At 40.0% G+C, this 18937-nt stretch overlaps 1 protein-coding gene across 1 annotated transcript in view; it reads right to left on the bottom strand.

The window, feature by feature from the left end:
• LOC149316974 (PH domain leucine-rich repeat-containing protein phosphatase 1-like) overlaps nucleotides 1-18937 on the bottom strand; it is a 191309-nt gene that overhangs the window by 27510 nt on the left and 144862 nt on the right. The window contains exon 10 of the mRNA XM_089516614.1: nucleotides 15929-16084. Within this exon, the coding sequence (XP_089372740.1) occupies nucleotides 15929-16084 (156 nt within the window). The remainder of the gene's footprint in view (nucleotides 1-15928; nucleotides 16085-18937) is intronic.

The following is an 18937-nucleotide window of genomic DNA, read 5'->3' as shown; positions in this document are numbered from 1 at the left end:
CAAGTTCTCTTGCTGGTTAACTTTCCCCTATTCACATGTTTCAAACACAGGCTCTTGCCCACCTCTTTCATCAGTTTTCTTCCTGGCCACAAAATCTACTTTTGCTTCCTTAGTAGAAAAACCTGGAATCCACCCAAGGCTTCACAAAATAAAATTTTCTTTGTAAAAGAAAATGGTGAAGAGCTTATGATGCATGGTAAAGAGCCTATGAGGAGTAGACAGGAGGAATGATCTAGGACTAAAAGTGTGTAAAACTTTTGTCCACTCCCCATTTTTATCCTCACAAGAAGCATGACAAGAGACAGAGAAGATAGGCACATTGGCTTTAAAGCGCCTTATCCCTGATGGGATAACGGCACATTTAATTTTCAAAATGGATGTTATCACATTCAGCTGTGGCCGGGCGAATGCAACCCTTACAAAGCGTGAATGCTAGTTGGGCTTATCCTGCAGCTTTCCAAGAATGTGATTTTTCCATTTTTGGAAAGTGATAGGATAAGCCCGGCTGGCATCCAGGTTATGTATGGGTTGCGTTCGCCCAGCCATGGTAGAACGTGATAACACCTATTTTGAAAATTAATGTGCCTTTATCCCATCCAGACTCACCAAAAGTCACCCCAGTGAGCTTCATGGCTGAGTGAGGATCAGAAGTCAGATTTCTTACATTATAGTAGAACACTCTGGAGTATCTCTCAACGGGGAACTATAACAATAGCAATAGCACTTACATTTCTATACCATTTTTATAGTGCTAAGCACTCTCTAAGTGGTTTACAATTTGTTTGCCAATTGCCCCCAACAAGCTTAGTATTCATTTTACCAGCTTATAAAAGGATGGAAGGCTGAGTCAACCTGGAGCCCTGCAGGACTGAATTCACAATGTTTTTTACCGACATTTAACCACTATGCCACCAGGGCTCCATCTATTCCCTTACAAATAGCGTGTGAACACTAAGGTCCTTGCTGCTAAACAACCCCAGAGGTGCATCCCAAACTGTTGCCTATTTTTGTTTTACTTAGTTATTTCTGTCATCAAATTGCAGGGTTGTGGTGCACAACAGGCAGTCACACACACTAGCCTAGTAGAAAGACTGCAGAAGCAACACTACCACTGCTTGTTCTCACTTGGTACTACTGTCTTCTTAGAGAGAGGAAAGATGAGAGTGGGGGGAACAGCATTGTTTTTTACAAATGGGATCCACATTGGAGGCTGAAGCTCAAACCCATTGATGAAAATGCTGAAGGCTACACTGGCTTAGGTTACTTTGTCCTGGAAATGTCAATGAGAAATGACAGCAGGAACTATCTGGGAGCCATTTGACTGAAATGAAACAGGATTGCTTGAACAAAAGCAACAGCAATAAAGCAAATCAGGAACAACCGACAGTGGAAGCAGTATTTTAGTTACTGCTTCAAGTATCTGTGACAAAGCCTATGTACAAGTAGAGAAAAGAGGGTGGTAGAAAACAGTTCCCTTCAGATAGGCTACACAGACATTTACACTTAATACTGAAAGTTTTGCTAACAAATAATTTCAGTTATCTCCACCACCACCACCTTGTCCCCCAGCTTGTTGAAACTTGCCTTACATGAATAAAAGGACAGACACATGACTGTGCAGTCACATGGACTGATTCAGAGGGGCTGTGTGTGTGTGTGTGTGCATACGCACACAGGCAAAAGCCTTTCCATTAAAAATAAAAACCTCCAGGAGCTCAAGAGAACCGAAACTAGGTTAGCTCTACACATTCCAGAGAAGTCACTCTCACAAAAACATGGCTTAATCGTCAGGACCATTCATTATTTAACAAGAGCTGTGTGCCTGCATAAAGAGTGTGTGTGTCTGTGTGTGTGCGTGTGATTCTGTGTCTGTGTAAAGGAGAGAAGGGGCTGTAGTTTACATGGCTGTGAAAGGAGGTGGGGAAGCACTCAACTTCACCCTTGTATCTAATAACTGAAAGGATGCATGCCCATTCACAAATTACTGTAAAAACAAAACAAAACACAACAGCAGAGAAATGATATGCCTTTATGTATCTAGTATGAAATATAACTAAGTGTTAAATATGCCAAATGTGCCTTTACTATATATATCTAGTAGCAAGAAATCTTTTTGGGAAATGCAATTGCTTCTATGAGCAAAGTCATCCAATGCAGTTAATGGGTTTGACCAAAGTATGGAAAAATTACTTTTGGGGACTGCAGCTGCCACAATTTTCTAGGCAGCTTGGCCACTGTCCAGGCGATTCTGGGAGCTGCTGTCCAAAATCTAACTTAGCTGTTATCTGAATTTATATAGCAGATCTGCTAGGAATCTTAGATTTAAGCAGCAGCTTCTGAATATCTCAGAGGGGGGGGCTCCTGTACAGGAAAAAAAACTCATGGAAGCCCAGTAATATGAAGGTCTTCCCATATACTCATCTACATTTGGGAAAGGTCAATGGCTGCACCTCTAGCCTGAGCATGAAAATGATTCAATACTGGGTCAACAACCATTCGACATCTGGCATGTCAGAAGTTAAACTTTCCCAATGTCTCTCATACAAATCAAAGATATGACCATGGTAGTCTGGATCAGTATACAAATGAATATTGTAGCACCTTTGGGACTAACATGGGGCAGGGTGTTATCAGTATGCTGATGACACCAAGATATATCTCTCTGTGCCTCGGATTACAGCAATGACTAAGGATAGCATCTCTCCTCTGATTGTCTTACAGTGGTAATGGACTGAATGAGGAAAAATAGACTGAAACTGAATCCAGGTAAGATGGAGGTACTCGTTGTTGGGCCCCTTAATCTGGGTATGGAAATGTGTCAACTGGTCCTGGGTAGGGTCACACTTCCCCTAAAGGACTGTGTGTTGCAGCTTGGATCCATTGCTTCAGATGTCAGCTCAGACAGATGCGATGGTCAGGAGTGCTTGTTATCAGCTTCGGCTGATACACCAGCTGCGTGCCTTCCTGGAGCCGGGGACTTGAAAACTGTGGTACATGAGCTGGTAACCTCACGACTTGACTTCTGTAATGCGCTCCACATGGGGCTACTCTTGTGCCTAGTCCGGAAACTTCAATTAGTTTAAAACTGCCTATTATTGTGGGATTTTATTCTGTTGTATGGATTTTACTGATGTAAGCCACCTCAATCTTGTTGGAGAGGTGGGATAGAAATAAACAAACAAACAAATAAATAAATAATAATTATTATTATCTGAAAGAAGTTGATACATACGTTTTTGTAGACTTAACTCTACGAAACCTTATGCTATTAACATCTCTCTCTCAATCTCAAAAATGTTACATGATCCCCCCTCATATATACATACTTTGTCTCTTTCATGTCAACCCACACAAAAGGTAGGCAAGTATTAACCTGAAGCGACAGGCTATACCAAACCAAATAAATTCACAAAAGACACCAAGTGTCCCTAAAATAGCCTAGGTTTGCATGTTTCCTCTATTCATAACCAAGCAGTGAATGAACAACACATTTACATAATTTGTTTCATTCATTATTTTGCCTTTCTTCCAAAACAGAACAGTAACAGCCCAGCTAACTTGTGAAGGAAGCAAGATTGAGACATTTAGACTTGGTGGAGATGTCAGCATTTCTAAATCTCTTCACCATGGTGAAGGGATCAGGAAGCAGTCCGCCTGCACCAAGCTAAAGGATACCAAGTGAGTTACAGAGCCAAATATTCTTACCCATTACCATTAGCTTTTATTAATGTACTCAGTATTTGATCCCTTGAATAAGCAGCTTAGACAGGAAAGGAGAGGCTTTAATAGACACAAGTGCAGGAATGGAAAGAATCTGGATAATTTCTAAAGGAAACAACTGCAGGAATGGGAGAGTCATGAGGATGCCAGGGCAGAGGTGAAAGAGACCCACTGCTAGGAGTGCATCCCCCAACCCTTAGCACTCAGAGGAATTCTCCATTTTCATAGCACCATCTGTTGCTGATAACCAACTGATTATCCACTGTTCCCCACCGAGTCTAGTTCTCTCAAGTGAAGGTCCTCCCCATCTCTAGCATGGAATATGTGGGTCGAATGACTGAGACCTGCTCACATCCCAGTATGCAAAGGGATCTTGTAACACCTTTGAGACTAACTGAAAGGGAGAAGTTGGTAGCATGAGCTTTCAGACTTCTTCATACACTCAAATCTACTAAAGCTCCTGCTACCAACTTTTTTCGGTTAGTCTCAAAGATGCTATAAGATCTCTTTGCATGCTGATTTTCCAGACTAACACAGTTATGTCTTTGAAACATTTCAGTATATTTTCTATAAACAGTACCCATATTGGTAAAAAGTCTTAAAACTAATCACCCCAAAGTTTACTGTTATGGACAATAATTGCAATCCAGACTTAATGACAAGACACTTGAATACACTATATAAAAGAGGATACATTGGTGTGCCTTTAAGGTTATTGTAGACCTCTCTCTCTCTCTCTCTCTCTCTCTGTGTGTGTGTGTGTGTTTTGAAGACTTTCCAAAATTCAAAAGTTTAAAAGGCAAAAATCAAAACAAGCAGCACTGCAGATGTGAAGTGACAAACACAGAGAAGCATGAAAATTTCATGAGGCAAGAACAGAGGGAGATATTGTAATTAAGCCACCTTGAGTATCATCTGCACTGTGACAGGCTCCAAGTCATCTGAAAGCTATAAATATTGGCCTGATTAAACTCCGGCCCCCTCCTACACAGACCCAGTAAAAGTAGGCTGGCAGAAGGAAAACTTAAGATTAGAAACTAACTGATAAATCAATCTTCTCTGTAGACTGATGATGCCAGAGAGGGAAGGCAAACTCCTACAAGAACAACAAGCAAACTGATAAGTCACCTAAATCAGGGCAGGGCAGGGGAGGGGAGGGCCAAGATTTGATCCTTTAAACCAGGCATAGTTAAGATCAAAAACAATTCTCTTACCTGGGTTTTTTAAAGTGTACCTACCAGATTCCCCTGCCATGTGGAAGAGGAAGGGAGACTGCAAAGACTAAGCAATATTCTCAGACTCTTAGGCAGATGATATCTAATGTTGTCTCTTTAGTTCATGATGAGGGAGGTTTGAATTTTTGTCTGGGCATGTGGGATGAAGCTTGGGATTTCTAGACCGGGGACAGTGCAATGGACCAGCCTTAGGTTTAACAACTTGCCTGATAGCCACTGGTGACAATGAATTCCATTTAGGTGAGCAAATGGGCAGCCAAGAGTGCAGACCTATTTGATACCCACACTGGCTGCCTTGCAAGATGGCTCAGAAACTTGATTAGCAAGTGTAGGGTGAGCAGACTACTGTCTTTCACAGACTTTGGGTTCATTTCTATATTCAACACAAAAGTGAAGATTTTTGACTCAGGTTGGGACTACAAAACAATCAGCTGCCTGCAAATGTATGTATCTGAACTCTTTTGTTGCATTGGATGTCATTCTTTAAATACATTTTCTAGGTGAAAAGCAGTGGGTAGCCAGTGGCAAAAGTCAACAGTAATGGTATGGCTATGATGCATATTCTTTAGAGAGACTCTCCCAATATCTAATGGAATATTGTTTTGGCCCTAGGCAAGCATCTTTTTATCTTCCTGTTATCTTTCTGTCCTCAATTTAATATGTCTCTAATCTAATCAGTTTATTTTGTGCTACTTGTTCTTATGCCACTTATTTTAATTTTTTAACATTTTACTGTTTATCTGTGTAATATGTAGTTTTAAATGTGTTTTTACCCTTTTGTAAATTGTCCTAAGAGTTTGGTTATAGGATGGTATTATAAATGTGTGAAACAAATAAGTAAAATACAAATAAATTGTCTCCCAAGAGTCTTGGTAGGCTTTTAAAAAATGGGGTGTGTGTGTGTGTGTGTGTGTGTGTGTGTGTGTTTAACTAGGGGGGTGTTGTTTTTTTCCTAGACTCATAAAGCACCTCTGTATGCCTTTCCAAACTTTATGACCCAAACCAGCAGGAAGGAAGGAAGGAAGGAAGGAAGGAAGGAAGGAAGGAAGGAAGGAGAGTTAAAAAATTATTTACACTATGAAGGGCAGTTCCTGATACACACCCAGTCACAACTCCCAATTTGTGAAAAACATAACAACTATAGATCCAAAGCAAATTCATTCTAAGAAATCAGGAGGCCAGCCAATGAAAAATAAAAGGCTTTTACATTCCAATTCAGTGTTGGCTTAACAGAAAGTTTATTTTGAAAACCAGGGAATGCTCTGAAGCAATATATTTCAATTTGAAGGCCTTGTAATTGCCCCTTTTAAATGTTAAAAATACAAGAGGAATTATTTCTATTTGAATGAATAAGACAGAACATCTGTTCTCCCAACAGATGGCTCATCAACTAAAGGCAAGGTAACCTTAAGTGATATAAGATGGCTGGTCAGTCTGGAGCTCAAGATTTTTATGGCTAGAAGCTACAATTAAATAAAAAGGAAAGTAGCAAATCACCTAATCAGTAGATCTAGAATGTCAAACTGTGTGCGCAAGTTTGATGTGCCACAAAACATGAACAATTTGTGAAGCAAAACAGTTGTTTTAATAAATTTACTCAATATAATGGAAGAAGAAAAGAGGTGTTAAAGGAGGGCAGAATATTGAGAAAAAGCACTAGGAAAGGAGGACTGGAAGCAAAAAGCAGGTGGAAACAAGAAAATACGTGGCAAAACAGCAGCAGTATCATCAGCTGGTATCCACAATTCCTATAACCCACTGTGGTGCACAGAACACCCGGCTGACCAATCCGAAGGCAACTGAAGACCAGCCAATAGATTGTGGGCTGGGAGTTGTGAGAATTCAGTGCTGAAAGAGGAGTCAGTTGGGGTTGGACAGTTGAGGGAACAGTTGAGTCCAAGAGAGGACTGAGTTCCAGGAGTTCCTGAGGGAAGAGTCAGTTAGGGCTTGGAATCCGGAGAGTGAGGGTTCCAGAGATAGAGAAGGATGGTTGGGGGTAGAGTCTGAGTAGGAAAGGGCTCCCTACCGTTACATTTCCAGTACTGTAGAAAAGGGAGTGGCTGGAGTGTGATATCCTGAGGGATACTGTTAACTTTGGTGGCTGTTAGGAATAAGTTTGAAAGAGGAACTTAATAGAAGGACTGAGCAAATCTTAGTTATAAGAAACTAGTGATTTAGCTAGAGTTATAAAACCAATGGTAACTGTAGCTCCATCAGGGCTAGCCTGCAAGAAGAGACTCCTCCCTCCATAACTGTCATTTTCCGGCCTATGAGGGAGTTGACCAGGCAGGCCCAGCTCCACCAGGGCTAGCCTGAAGAAGACGAGCCCTCCCTCCGGTCCATCTGCCTTGGTCCAGGCCTCAGAGGGAGAGAAGAATGCTGGACCTGATCCCCTTCCCCCCCCCACCACCATTCCCTTCTCCTTTTGTGTCATGTCTTTTAGATTGTAAGCCTGAGGGCAGGGAACTGTCTATTATCCCCTCTGTTGTAAGCCACCCGGATTCCCAGTGATTGGGCGGCATATAAATAAATCCTATTATTATTATTACTACTACTACTACAACAAAGTGAAAATAACAATTATATAAAAGATCATATCAAAAACAACACTGTTAAACTTTCTTGTAAATAAAGTTTTATTTGTTTGATTCAAGAAGGACACGCCTGGACCTGAGTTAATACCACGCTACTCACATTACAAAACACGACTGGCAAGGGTGGGATTAGACAACCCCATAGGGCTGCGGTCTTAAGGAGAAGAAATAAGGTGAAGGACTGTTGTCTTCACATATTTTGGTGGCAGCGGTGGGATAAAAAGGCCCAGGGTGCTGTCATCAATAAAATTTAGTTGTGTGCATCACATAAATTGGTGGCAGCAGTGGGATATGCAAAATCCAGGGGCTGGAAATATGAGAGGTGTGCTGGAGACAGTTGGTGTTACCAAGTTCTGAGTTTGAGTTACCAGAAACCCCAGATTTGATTTGAACTTAGAAAGTAAAAAGTTCAACCCATTGAAGCATTAAAACAGTCAGATCCAAAAGTGCATTGGTACTTCTACCTGCAGCTTAAAGAGAGATTTAAGATGGACCGGAAAAACCAAGATTTTGAGGAAGACAAATTAGAATTAGAATTTTCAAAGATTTTGTCGGAAGTAAAAGAAAAAAAATTCAAAATTGCATAGTTTTCTCAGGAACTTGGAACAAGAAACAGAACCCATCACGGATACTATGAGCAAATAGGCCTCGGATTTTGGACATACTATTGAAATGGACAGCTGGAAACTGACTAGAGAAAAAACGAGGAAATTTACAAAATCACAATCTCCCTGAAAACTTTTGGAAAATGGCACTTAACACCCAGTAAAATAGCAAAAATCTACAAAACAGGACCCGGCTTATGTTGGAAATGTAACAAAACAGTGGGAACTTGGTTCCATGTTTGGTGGAGATGCCCAAAACTAAAACTGTATTGGAAGAGTATACATAAAGAAATAGAACACATGTTAAAAATCAAATTTGAAATGAGACCAGAGACATATCTGCTAAACATGTTGGATAGGATTAATTTCCAAGATAAGAGAAAATACGAAAGAATTCTGCTTTATTTAGTAACCGCAGCAAGAATTGTAATAGCACAGTGTTGGAAAAATATAGAGATGCCTACCCTGAAAGATTGGTTAATAAACATTTTTGAAATGCGGGAGATGGATATGTTAACGGGTCGCTTATTGCAGAAAGACTGTACAATAATAGCAGAAGAGTGGGACCCGATTTTAACGTACTGTAAAAAGAGACAATAGAGGGTGCGGATTACAGTGAGCTAAACGCATCTAATGTATGATCATAGTTTGATAGGAGGATCTGAGGATACAAGTAGTAAATAAAGTTAGACAGAAGAAAGGGAAGAGGGAAACGTTTGCAATGTAAATTGTTGAGAGTAGGCTTTAAGGCAACGATGGAAGTAAGGTTTATACTCAATTTATTGTCCGACACTGTAGAAAGGGGAATTCCCTTTCAAATGTGTTATGAAAGTTGTGTTGTGCATGTATTTTATGTTTTAATAAAAATAATAATGAGAAAAGAAAGTAAAAAGTTCAACGGTTCAAATAAAGAGGCATAAATCAGTGAGGGTAATCTCTGAGGTAATAATGGTCAAGGGCACTGTGTAAGAGATTACCTGTAGACTGACTAGACTAGAGAAGAGGGTTAATACCAGTCCCTGAGGTAATTTGCTGAGGTAAATTGTAGGGGACTGGGGGAAAAAGAACGTTACAGTTTTAGAGTGCCTGGATTCGACAAATCCGGCGGCCAGAAGTGTGCTTTGGTTATAGGGGTCTGAGTGCGAATTACCAGACACCCAATATTACATGTGAACTTAGAAATAGGAAGTTCAATGTTTTAAACTCTAGGCGTTGGTGTCAGTAAAGTGATCTCTGAGGTATTCATAGAAGGGTATTTGTCAGAGATTGCTTGGAACCGGACCATGCTAGGCTGTGATTTCAAGACTAGTCTCTGAGGTAAACTACTGGGTATTGATAAAAGAGGAGGTTGGAGAAGAGATGGTGGCTAGTGTTGACACGGCCGTTTCTAAACCTCAAGAAAGTCTAGAAATGTGGAAAATCAAACCTGAAATGGCCAGACTCAATGAAAGAGAAAAAGAGAAAGACATTAAAATGGCCAGGATAGAAAGTGAGAGGCTTTTGAGAGAAAACATTGTCAAGAATAACATTAATGGGTTCCCTCTATATGATACAAAATTTTTTCCTATCTATGTTACTGGAGATAATTTTGACTTATATATAGCTAATTTTGAAAAAGCTTGTGACGATATGGGGATACCGGACAAGGACTTTGATTTGATGAGGCTTGAATTAAAGGAACTGGAGCATAAAAAGAATTAAAAGGAAAAGAATATGAGAGAGACTTAATAGAACTGAGATATCACAGAGAAATGAAAGAAAAAGAATGGCAACATGAGAGGGAAATAAAAAAAGGACATGAGGGTCAGCTAAGAGTAGGTTGCCATCGCCCACCTGCAGGCGGGACACTCCCAGTTTTGGCGGAACCAGCCCAGTCCCGTTCCGGTTCCGCCAATTAAGGGTTTGGGGCCTGGATTTTGCCTTCACTGCAGGCCGGGGGCACTCTTCCTCCTCCTCCTCCTCCTCCGCGTGCTCCCGCAGCAGCCACTCACCTCCTCCTCCCCACCTCCTTCTCTTTTGTGTGGCCGTGCAGCTGTGCAGCCTGTCCTCTTCCTCCTCCTCCTTTTTTTTGCGCACACACGGCATGCAACCACCCACCTCCTCTTCCTTTGCGCAGCCGCACCACCCGCAGCACTTCCCCAGTGCTGTGGCCAGCGCCAGCTCATGCTTGCCCTGCTTGCGTGTGCACACACAAGGTCATATAGGGAGTGCTCATCCCCTTCAGGCTCGCTGGCCAATGGCAGAAGGGCGGGGGCGGGGCTGTTTCCAGCCCCAGCCTGCCATTGGTCAGCCTCATGAGGGAGGTGGAGCCTTGGAGGAGGAGGAGGAGTGAGACTCTGGGCCAGCCGGGGGGGGGGGGGGAAGCGCCCTTTCTTGGCACATGGTGCCAAGGGAGGAAGAAGAAGAGACGGAGGAGGAGGATGAAGAAGAGGAGGGGGAAGAGGAGGAGGAAGAAGTAAGGGAAGAAGAGGAGGAGGAGGAGGTGGGTGTCCATTTCCCAAAGGTTTTTTTTCCCCCAAAGTGTCTTTTTTTGGGTATTTTTGGTGCTTTTAATGCTAACAGGTCTGCCTTGTTTTAACAATGATAGCCATGTTAGGTAAAGCCATGTGAAATGCCCAAATGGGCTTTGTGTGTGTTTTGGAATGGAGGGGGGTGGTTTGGCCAGAAAGTGAAGTACATTTCTGCCATCTGTCTAGGAATAATGCCAAAATGTCCTCCATTTTGATCATGCCTAAGAAACATTTATTAACATTTTTAAAAAATCATCCAATTTTTTTCGTGTGTCCTCCATTTTTTTTTTAAAAAAGTGTCCTACATTTGAAAATGTTGTCCTACATTTGTCCCAGTTTGGAGGTCCTGACTTATGGCAACCCTAGCTAAGAGAAATGGAGCTTAAAAACAGTTGAGAGAACTGAAGCATGACAAATATACATTAGAAGAAAAATATGAGAAAAAATTAACAGAAAATCTGGATGTTTTTAAAGAGAAGTTTAAAAAACAGGATGAAGTTATTAGTACACTTAAAGAAAAAGTAGCTAATCTGGAATCCAAAAACCAGAGGTTACAAGGTCTGATGGAAGAAAAAACAGAAGAAATTGTTATTCTAAAAACAAGTTTAGATAATAAAGAAAAGACTGTTTCAGAGTTGGAATATATAATTTCTGATATAAAACATTCATCATATTTATGTAGCGTTTCATGTTTCATTTCAAGAGGATAGAGAAAAAGAGGCTTTGATACAAGAGAATAAAAAGTTACAAGTACAACTATATGACTTAAAACAAGAAAATCAGATTCTACATCAAAAAGTCAATAAAGGTCAGAGTGAGTTTGATAACATAGAGTTAAAATCTAAGGATCTATACACAGAGATTGCCAATAAACAAAACGCTAAAGGCCAAGAAATTCAGATACTTTTAAAAAATTACCACAGGCAAAAAGATAGAAAACGAAGTTTTGCCACATAAAAACAAATTACAACTCTATCTGCCTTAAACTTCTCAATATAAAGTCTAAGAGTAAGAAAAAATAGAGATTACACAACAAGAAGAAAAAGCCTTACAAGAGCAAGTAGACGTAATAAATAAAGAGGAAAAAGTAACAGCCATGGACAATGAAATTAATAAGTCTAATGAGCCTGATGGAAAATTGGCTGTGATCATAAGGGCTAAAAAGAAAAAAGAATTTAGCCAGAAAGAAAAGAGTCCTAAAAGTTTAAAACCTTTGTTAAAATCAGATAAAGAAAAAGCCTCCAAGTTAAAGGAAAAACATCCTTACAAAGTCAAAAGGACACAAAATCATACTGTCAGCAAGTTTTTTATAATAATAATAATAATAATAATAATAATGATAAAATTCATTTGTAATCCACCTCTTATAGAAATAGGAGACAAACTTCACAGATCCCAGCTAGATGAACTTTCTATACTTTCAGATCGGACATATATCTGGAAGCAATATATTAAATGGGACATTGGTGGGAAATTCTTAGTTTGGCAAATGGGTGATATAACCCAAGAAAATGGTCTAGTTCAAAGAGATTGGAAGAATCTTTAAAAAATGAAACTAGAAAGAATAGACGTGTGTATACAAGACATGCTCACATCTATAAACTTCACTGTCAAACATACTGGTGATGATCAGATGACAGACACTCATTGGTGGGACCCCAAAAGCCATCAACCAACCGGAAAAGGAGATTCACCAGAGAAAGAGAAACCAGAGATCGTGATGAACTCTCTAGAGAACTTGATGACTTCAATAAGGGACGTGTTACAGTCTACAGAAGAGTATGTAAAGATTGCTCAACGCACTCAAGAAGCTGGTCCAGTGGAACAAGAAGAAATAGAGACTTTTTACCAGATGAGGTGTTAAGTCCACAGCTGATAAAAAGAAACACGTTGTCAGTTACAAGAACTGATCCAGAAAAAACTCCTGAAAAGGACAATGATATAAATGAGTGGATAAACTGCAAAACCAAATGTATTATTGTCTGCCGTTAGTATAATGAAAAACGAAATATTTTCAAAACTGTACAGGGAACGGGGAAAAGTGGTTGGAGATAATGTTCCATCAATCTTTAATCCAATAAGAGAGAGGGGTTAAAAGATTGAATATGGTTGTTAATAAATTTAAATAAAACTTACAAAGGATCTGGAGTTGGGGGAAAAGGTTATCAAAGTGTTAAAACCCAACAAGTGATATGGTTTAGGGTTATCATATGCTAAACTTATAAGAAAAGTATGGTAAATTGTTATAGCAGATAGAATTGAGATTAGATATAGGTTTAAAAGGGAAACATACAAAATAATCCCTAAGATACTTACGTTGGTAATGGTTACTGATAAAACAAGTATGTAAATACACACACACTGATTTTTATATGATGTTATGTATAATATTGATAAACGGGTAAGTATAATTTAAAACTGGGATTTCATTGACCCACATAGCTGTTTGGTTATGTGTGTCAATGAATCTGTTAAAGGGAGAGGGTGTGTGGTGCACAGAACACTCAGCTGACAATCAGAAGGCAGTTGGGGCCCAGCCAATAGATTGTGGGCTGGGAGTTGTGAGAATTCAGTGCTGATAGAGGAGTCAGTTGGGAATGGACAGTTGAGGGAATATTTGAGTCCAAGAGAGGACTGAGTCCCATGAGTTCCTGAGGGAAGAGTCAGTTAGGGCTTGGAATCCTGAGAGTGAGGAGGGTTCCAGGGATAGAGAAGGATGGTTAGGGGTAGAGTCTGAGCGGGAAAGGGCTCCCTACCGTTATACTTCCAGGACTTTAGAAAAGGGAGTGGCTGGAGTGTGATATCCTGAGGGATACTGTTAACTTTGGTGGCTGTTAGGACTAAGTTTGAAAGAGGAACTTAATAGAAGGACTGAGCAAATCTTAGTTATAAGAAACTGGTGATTTAGCTAGAGTTATAAAACCAATGGTAACTATAACAAAGTGTAAATTACAATTATATAAAAGATCACATCAAAAACAACACTGTTAAACTTTCTTGTAAATAAAGTTTTATTTGTTTGATTCAAGAGGGACACGCCTGGACCTGAGTTAATACCACGCTACTCACATTACAAAACACGACTGGCAAGGGTGGGATTAGACAACCCCATAGGGCTGCGGTCTTAAGGAGAAGAAATAAGGTGAAGGACTGTTGTCTTCACATATTTTGGTGGCAGCGGTGGGATAAAAAGGCCCAGGGTGCTGTCATTAGGGTTGCCATAATTCTCTACTAAAAACTAGGACAAAATGTAGGACAAAATTTAGACCAAAATATAAGACAAAATTGTAGGATAAAATTTAGCCCAAAATGTAGGGCATTTAAGAAAAATGGAGGACCTTAAATGTCCTACATTTTGGGCTAAATTTTAGCCTACAATTGTCCTATATTTTGGGCTAAATTTTGTCCTACATTTTGTCCTGGTTTTAGTAGAGAATTATGGCAACCCTAGCTGTCATCAATGAAACCTAGTTGTGTGCATCACACCCATTACTTCAGTAAGACTTTTGAAGCTGGGAAAGAACTTGCATCTGAACTTTACACACGACATGGCAAAAACAATCTGTTCTCCCGGCCATTATGGAGAAAGAGGGTTTCCAGAGTGAAAATGGAGGCTCTGGTCTACATCCCAACCACTTTGCACTCTTTAGTGTCACACAGCTATTCCCATCATACTTCAGCACTGGCTATGCTATAATCTGACAACATCTGGAGGACCACCACCAACAACAAAAGGGTGGGGTCTCAACTACAAATGCAAAGGACGTACAAGAATATCACATAAACAAGACAAAGAACCAATAAATTTTGTGTAACAATTATGAAAAATACAGAAATAGAAATACAGTGCTACCTCGGGATACGAATTTAATTCGTTCCGCGGCGCCGTTCGTAACCCGATACATTTCGCAACCCGAAAAGCCGCTGGAAAGCCGCTAGCCGCTAGCCGCGCTTTGAATTTCACGCCGAAACGCGCCGAAAAGATTTTCGTAACCCGAAAAATCTTTCGTAACCCGGAACAGTTTTTTTAAATCTAACTTTTTCGTACCCCGGAAATTTCGTAACGCAGTGAATTCGTATCCCGGGGTACCACTGTACAGTGGGCTCTTGGTATCCACTGGCGTTTGGTTCCAGGACTTCCCATGGGTACTTTAAAAAATATTTTCAAGCCATCAACGGTTCAATTTGTGGGAAAAGAATCTGTGAATATGGAGGACCAACTTTACACACACACACTGTTATATAACCCATTTTGTTTGGATTCATGTTTTTGACATCATATATTTAGAGAGATTTTGCTATTTTCTTGCCATACATGTATGTTATTTTTCATTTTGTTATGTATAACATTCTATTTAACTCTGTGTATACAAAATCAAAACCAAGACATATAAGTAAACAAACTCCATACTAACATCCTCTGAAGAGTTAGAGCATATTGAGAAGGATGGGGTTCAATGCATTCCATAAGATACATGCATGTGCATATGCATATGCATGTATATACATATATAAGCTTCAGAATAGGAAATGAAATGTTGAGATAATGTAAATTGTAAATTTTCAAAAGCTGAAGATTGCCTCTGAAGAAGATCTTGTCCAAAATGGTATAGAAGCTCAGGAGCAACCCTTTGGGTTGTTTATCATTTACAACTTGCCAGTTATTGGGATTGCTTACCAGTAATTGGTTGCTGGACATTGAAAGAAGGTCTTTGTTTGAGTTTGGTTCTTCATTATTCATGTCTTTTTTGAAATTCTTCAGTCATTATAATGAGTGCTTTGACAACAGCAACTTGATTCCACAGCTGGAGTTTGCTTATTTATACAAGTCTTGGTTTTGGCTGTGTGTGTGTGTGTGTGTGTGTGTGTGTGTGTGTGTGTGTGTGTATGCGTATTGTTGTATAGCCCATTTATTTTGGATTCATGTTTTCTGACATCATATATTTATACCATGCATTTAGATAGATTTTGTTTTTTGTTTTTTTGCCATATATGTATTGTTACCTTTTGCTGCATTGTATGCTGTTTTTCATATTGTATGTATTCAAAATCTGGAGGACTACACATCCCACATCTCTGATATAAACAAACCTTTTGTGGCTTTAAGAGTACAGGGCCTCTAACATAATTAAGGTCTTAATTCAATACGTGGCTTTTAAAAATGCACGTCAGCTATCACTATCCAAATTCTCACTTAGGAAAAACACTGTTATACTTGTTTGGTCAAATATCATCGCATATGAGGGGGGAGGCTTTCCAGTTACCTGTCAGCTTTCAGCAGCAAATTAGATGGCAGCTCCATAAGCAGGTTGTGTTGCACATCAAGGACTTCCACGTGTGTCCGTTCAATCCTCTCTGGGAGCTTGGCTAATTGATTGTGTCCTGCAAGCAACTTCCTCAAGCTGATATTGCAAAATAACCTTTAAAAAAATACACACAACAATAAAGCACATAGAACCCATTAAAACAAATCTAGCATGAGCAATTCTGCAAGAGAAAAGGTATTCCAGTGAGACAGGCTGCCTCTTCAGTGTGAGAAGGTTTCCATTCAACAAAACCAATAGGAACAGAGCTTTCAATGTATTGTTGCTGAATGCCATGTACTAAATAAGGTTTTACTCAAAATGACCCCTACACACACATACACACACTCCAAATCCAGCAACAACTGCAGTATTAACTTCAGTAATAACAACGCCAGTATTCTTAGGGGTCCATGCAATATTTCAGACAGTGCCCCAGGGAAATGCTTCTCAGGCCTATTGGATGTGTGGGGGTGGTGATTATTTTTCCCCAGTATGTCAAGGTTTACATGTATGTGCCTTCAAATGGCCTGTTGACATGAATTTCTCATGAATTTCACAGTTTTCTCAGGGCAGGAATACTCAAGAGGTGGTTTTGCAAATTCTTTCCTCTGAAATACAGTCCACAGCACCTGGTAGCCCTTGGCTATCTTCCACCCAAGTACTAATCAGGACCAACTCTACTTAGCTTCCAAGTTCAGTTGGGATCTGGTCCCTTTAGGGTATATAGGTCCTTTCAATGTGCCAGGGACTGGCACTATATTTACACTCATTTGGTACATGTGCATCTTCCTTTCCAGGGACCAGCACCTGTCCAAGGACCCACGCTTTGAATAATACTGTTCTAGGGGAGTACATTTTGTTATATAAACCAATTTCTGCATAAGTAATCAAACTAGATAGTGAAGTCAGCACCATGCAGCAGCAAGGCTTTCACACTCATGAAGTGAAGGCACATGCACTGAGGCATACTAACACTGTGCCAGTCATATGAAACTCAAAAAGACACTGGACACAGAGTATAGCATTTCTTATGTAACCCTTTTTCTTGTTGACAAATGAAACTGTCAGCAAGCTCTTTATGATATCTTGATTAAAATTCAAGGCCTGAAATAAGTTATGGTCACCCAGTGTGGTTGAGAGTTGGGTTTCAATGTGGAAAAGCAAAATGTAATTGTTCAGTAGTGCACAAAGCTTTCTGGTTGGTTTCAGGCTACACATTCCCTTAGTTAGAAGAAAAAGACAAAAAAACCAACTTCTTTCTGGAACTACTGAAGTGCTTATGATTTGGAGTACTGAAGTACTTGTGCTCTGAAGTACTTTGGATACTACATCTTCTTATCTTAATTGAATTGGCTTTCTTAAAAAGGGTTGCTTTATATATAACACATACAGCAGAACATTTAAGTATGCAAACCCCAAGAAGGCATGCAGACAATGCCAAAGGTTAACCAATTTTGCATTTTTGTTAACATGGTACTGCATTTTTCAGAAGTGTTCCAGATGTGAAACAGGTATGACAATAAGGCTCTTACTGAGATATTTCCAAAGTGTGCTGGATAAACACATGGGAAGAGGAATCAACCTAGTCCTGTCCTGTCATAATTTTCACTGTTCTCTACATGCAAAAGGCCATTTCCTGACCTGGAAAATCTTCTGCATCTGTCGAGTCTCCATATGGAACCCTAGAATATCGATACTGCAAACTGCATGGAGAGCCTCCGTGGATGGAAGAGACTCTCCAGAGGGTGACAAAATGCCACAATGAAAAATTCAAACTTTACTCTTTTCTTCAAGGGTGCATAGTCTTTTTTAAACTGAGTGTCAACTTTTTTTATGAACTGCTCACAGTGAATTCAAGTACGCTCCATGACATATAATACAATTCTCTCAGGGCCTCTTCACGCATCACAGTTTTCAAACCACATTGTTTGCCTTCTGGTTTAAGCTAACCATAGGTGTCATGTCCAAGCTGGGAAATGGTACTAAGTTTCAACAATGACAAGGTCACAAACCTCAATTTGATGCTGGCTTGATTTAATAAACCAAATCTCATACTAATTAGTTTAACCTGCTTTGCATAGAAGACAAAACTGTGGTTAGTTTAAACCAGGAACCAAATGCTTCCAATCTCCTCCACATAGGCTGGGGGGGAAAAACAAGTGAGGAGCAAGTATGGAAGCCCAATGCTTATTTTATCATTATGTCACAACCAGGTCATTGTGTCTTCAGATTTCCAGAAAAAAAATGTTTTGCTCAAATACCTAAAAGTGTAATAGCCTGATTGCACATCATAAGGGCAAGATTTATCAGTTAACCTAAGCTAGGCTGTGGACTGAACACTGCAATAAAATCTAGGTCTATTTCACGTTATACAACCACAGCACTTCAGTTTCACTTTAACTGCAACAGTTACATCCTGTAGAACTGTGGGGTTTGTAGTTTTGTGAGGCACTTGAGTTTTCTGACTGAGAATTCTGAATGCCTTTCCCTAAACTGCATATTCCATGGTAGTTAAAGTGGAACCATGGTGTTATAAGTGTGTGAGATCGTTTTCAAGCACAGCCCTCAAGAGTGCCTGAACAGCATCATGGCTTCAAGGTGCTACTTGGTTAAAGTCCTGATTGAAAAGACGCAGCTCAAAAATATTGTCCATAAACATTTCATCTTGCCACATTAGTAAACACCCGAAGAGATGAAAAAATATTTCCCTCTCCTTTCTATTTTGCCCCCAGGACTCAGCAGACATTGTCCATCCATCATATGCTGACTCAGAATCTGATTTTCCCTTCTCATATTCTTCTCCTCCCGCTCCCAGGCCCCCCTTCTAATACCAGACTAGCACAGAACCTCCTTCCAGGTCTACAGGGGAATGAAATTTATCTAATCCGCTTTACTGTCTTGAGCTTTTACATGCTATGGGTGGTCGAAAATTCTGTGTCTCTGAGGAGGAGGGGAATGGAGAGAAAA

This window comes from Sceloporus occidentalis, unplaced genomic scaffold, assembly GCF_023333645.1.
Source record: "Sceloporus occidentalis isolate IW3139 unplaced genomic scaffold, rSceOcc1.0.p SCAF_3, whole genome shotgun sequence".
NCBI lineage: Eukaryota > Metazoa > Chordata > Lepidosauria > Squamata > Phrynosomatidae > Sceloporus > Sceloporus occidentalis.
The sequence above is the reverse complement of the archived record's forward strand: the minus strand, read 5'-3'. Positions and strand labels throughout refer to the sequence as shown.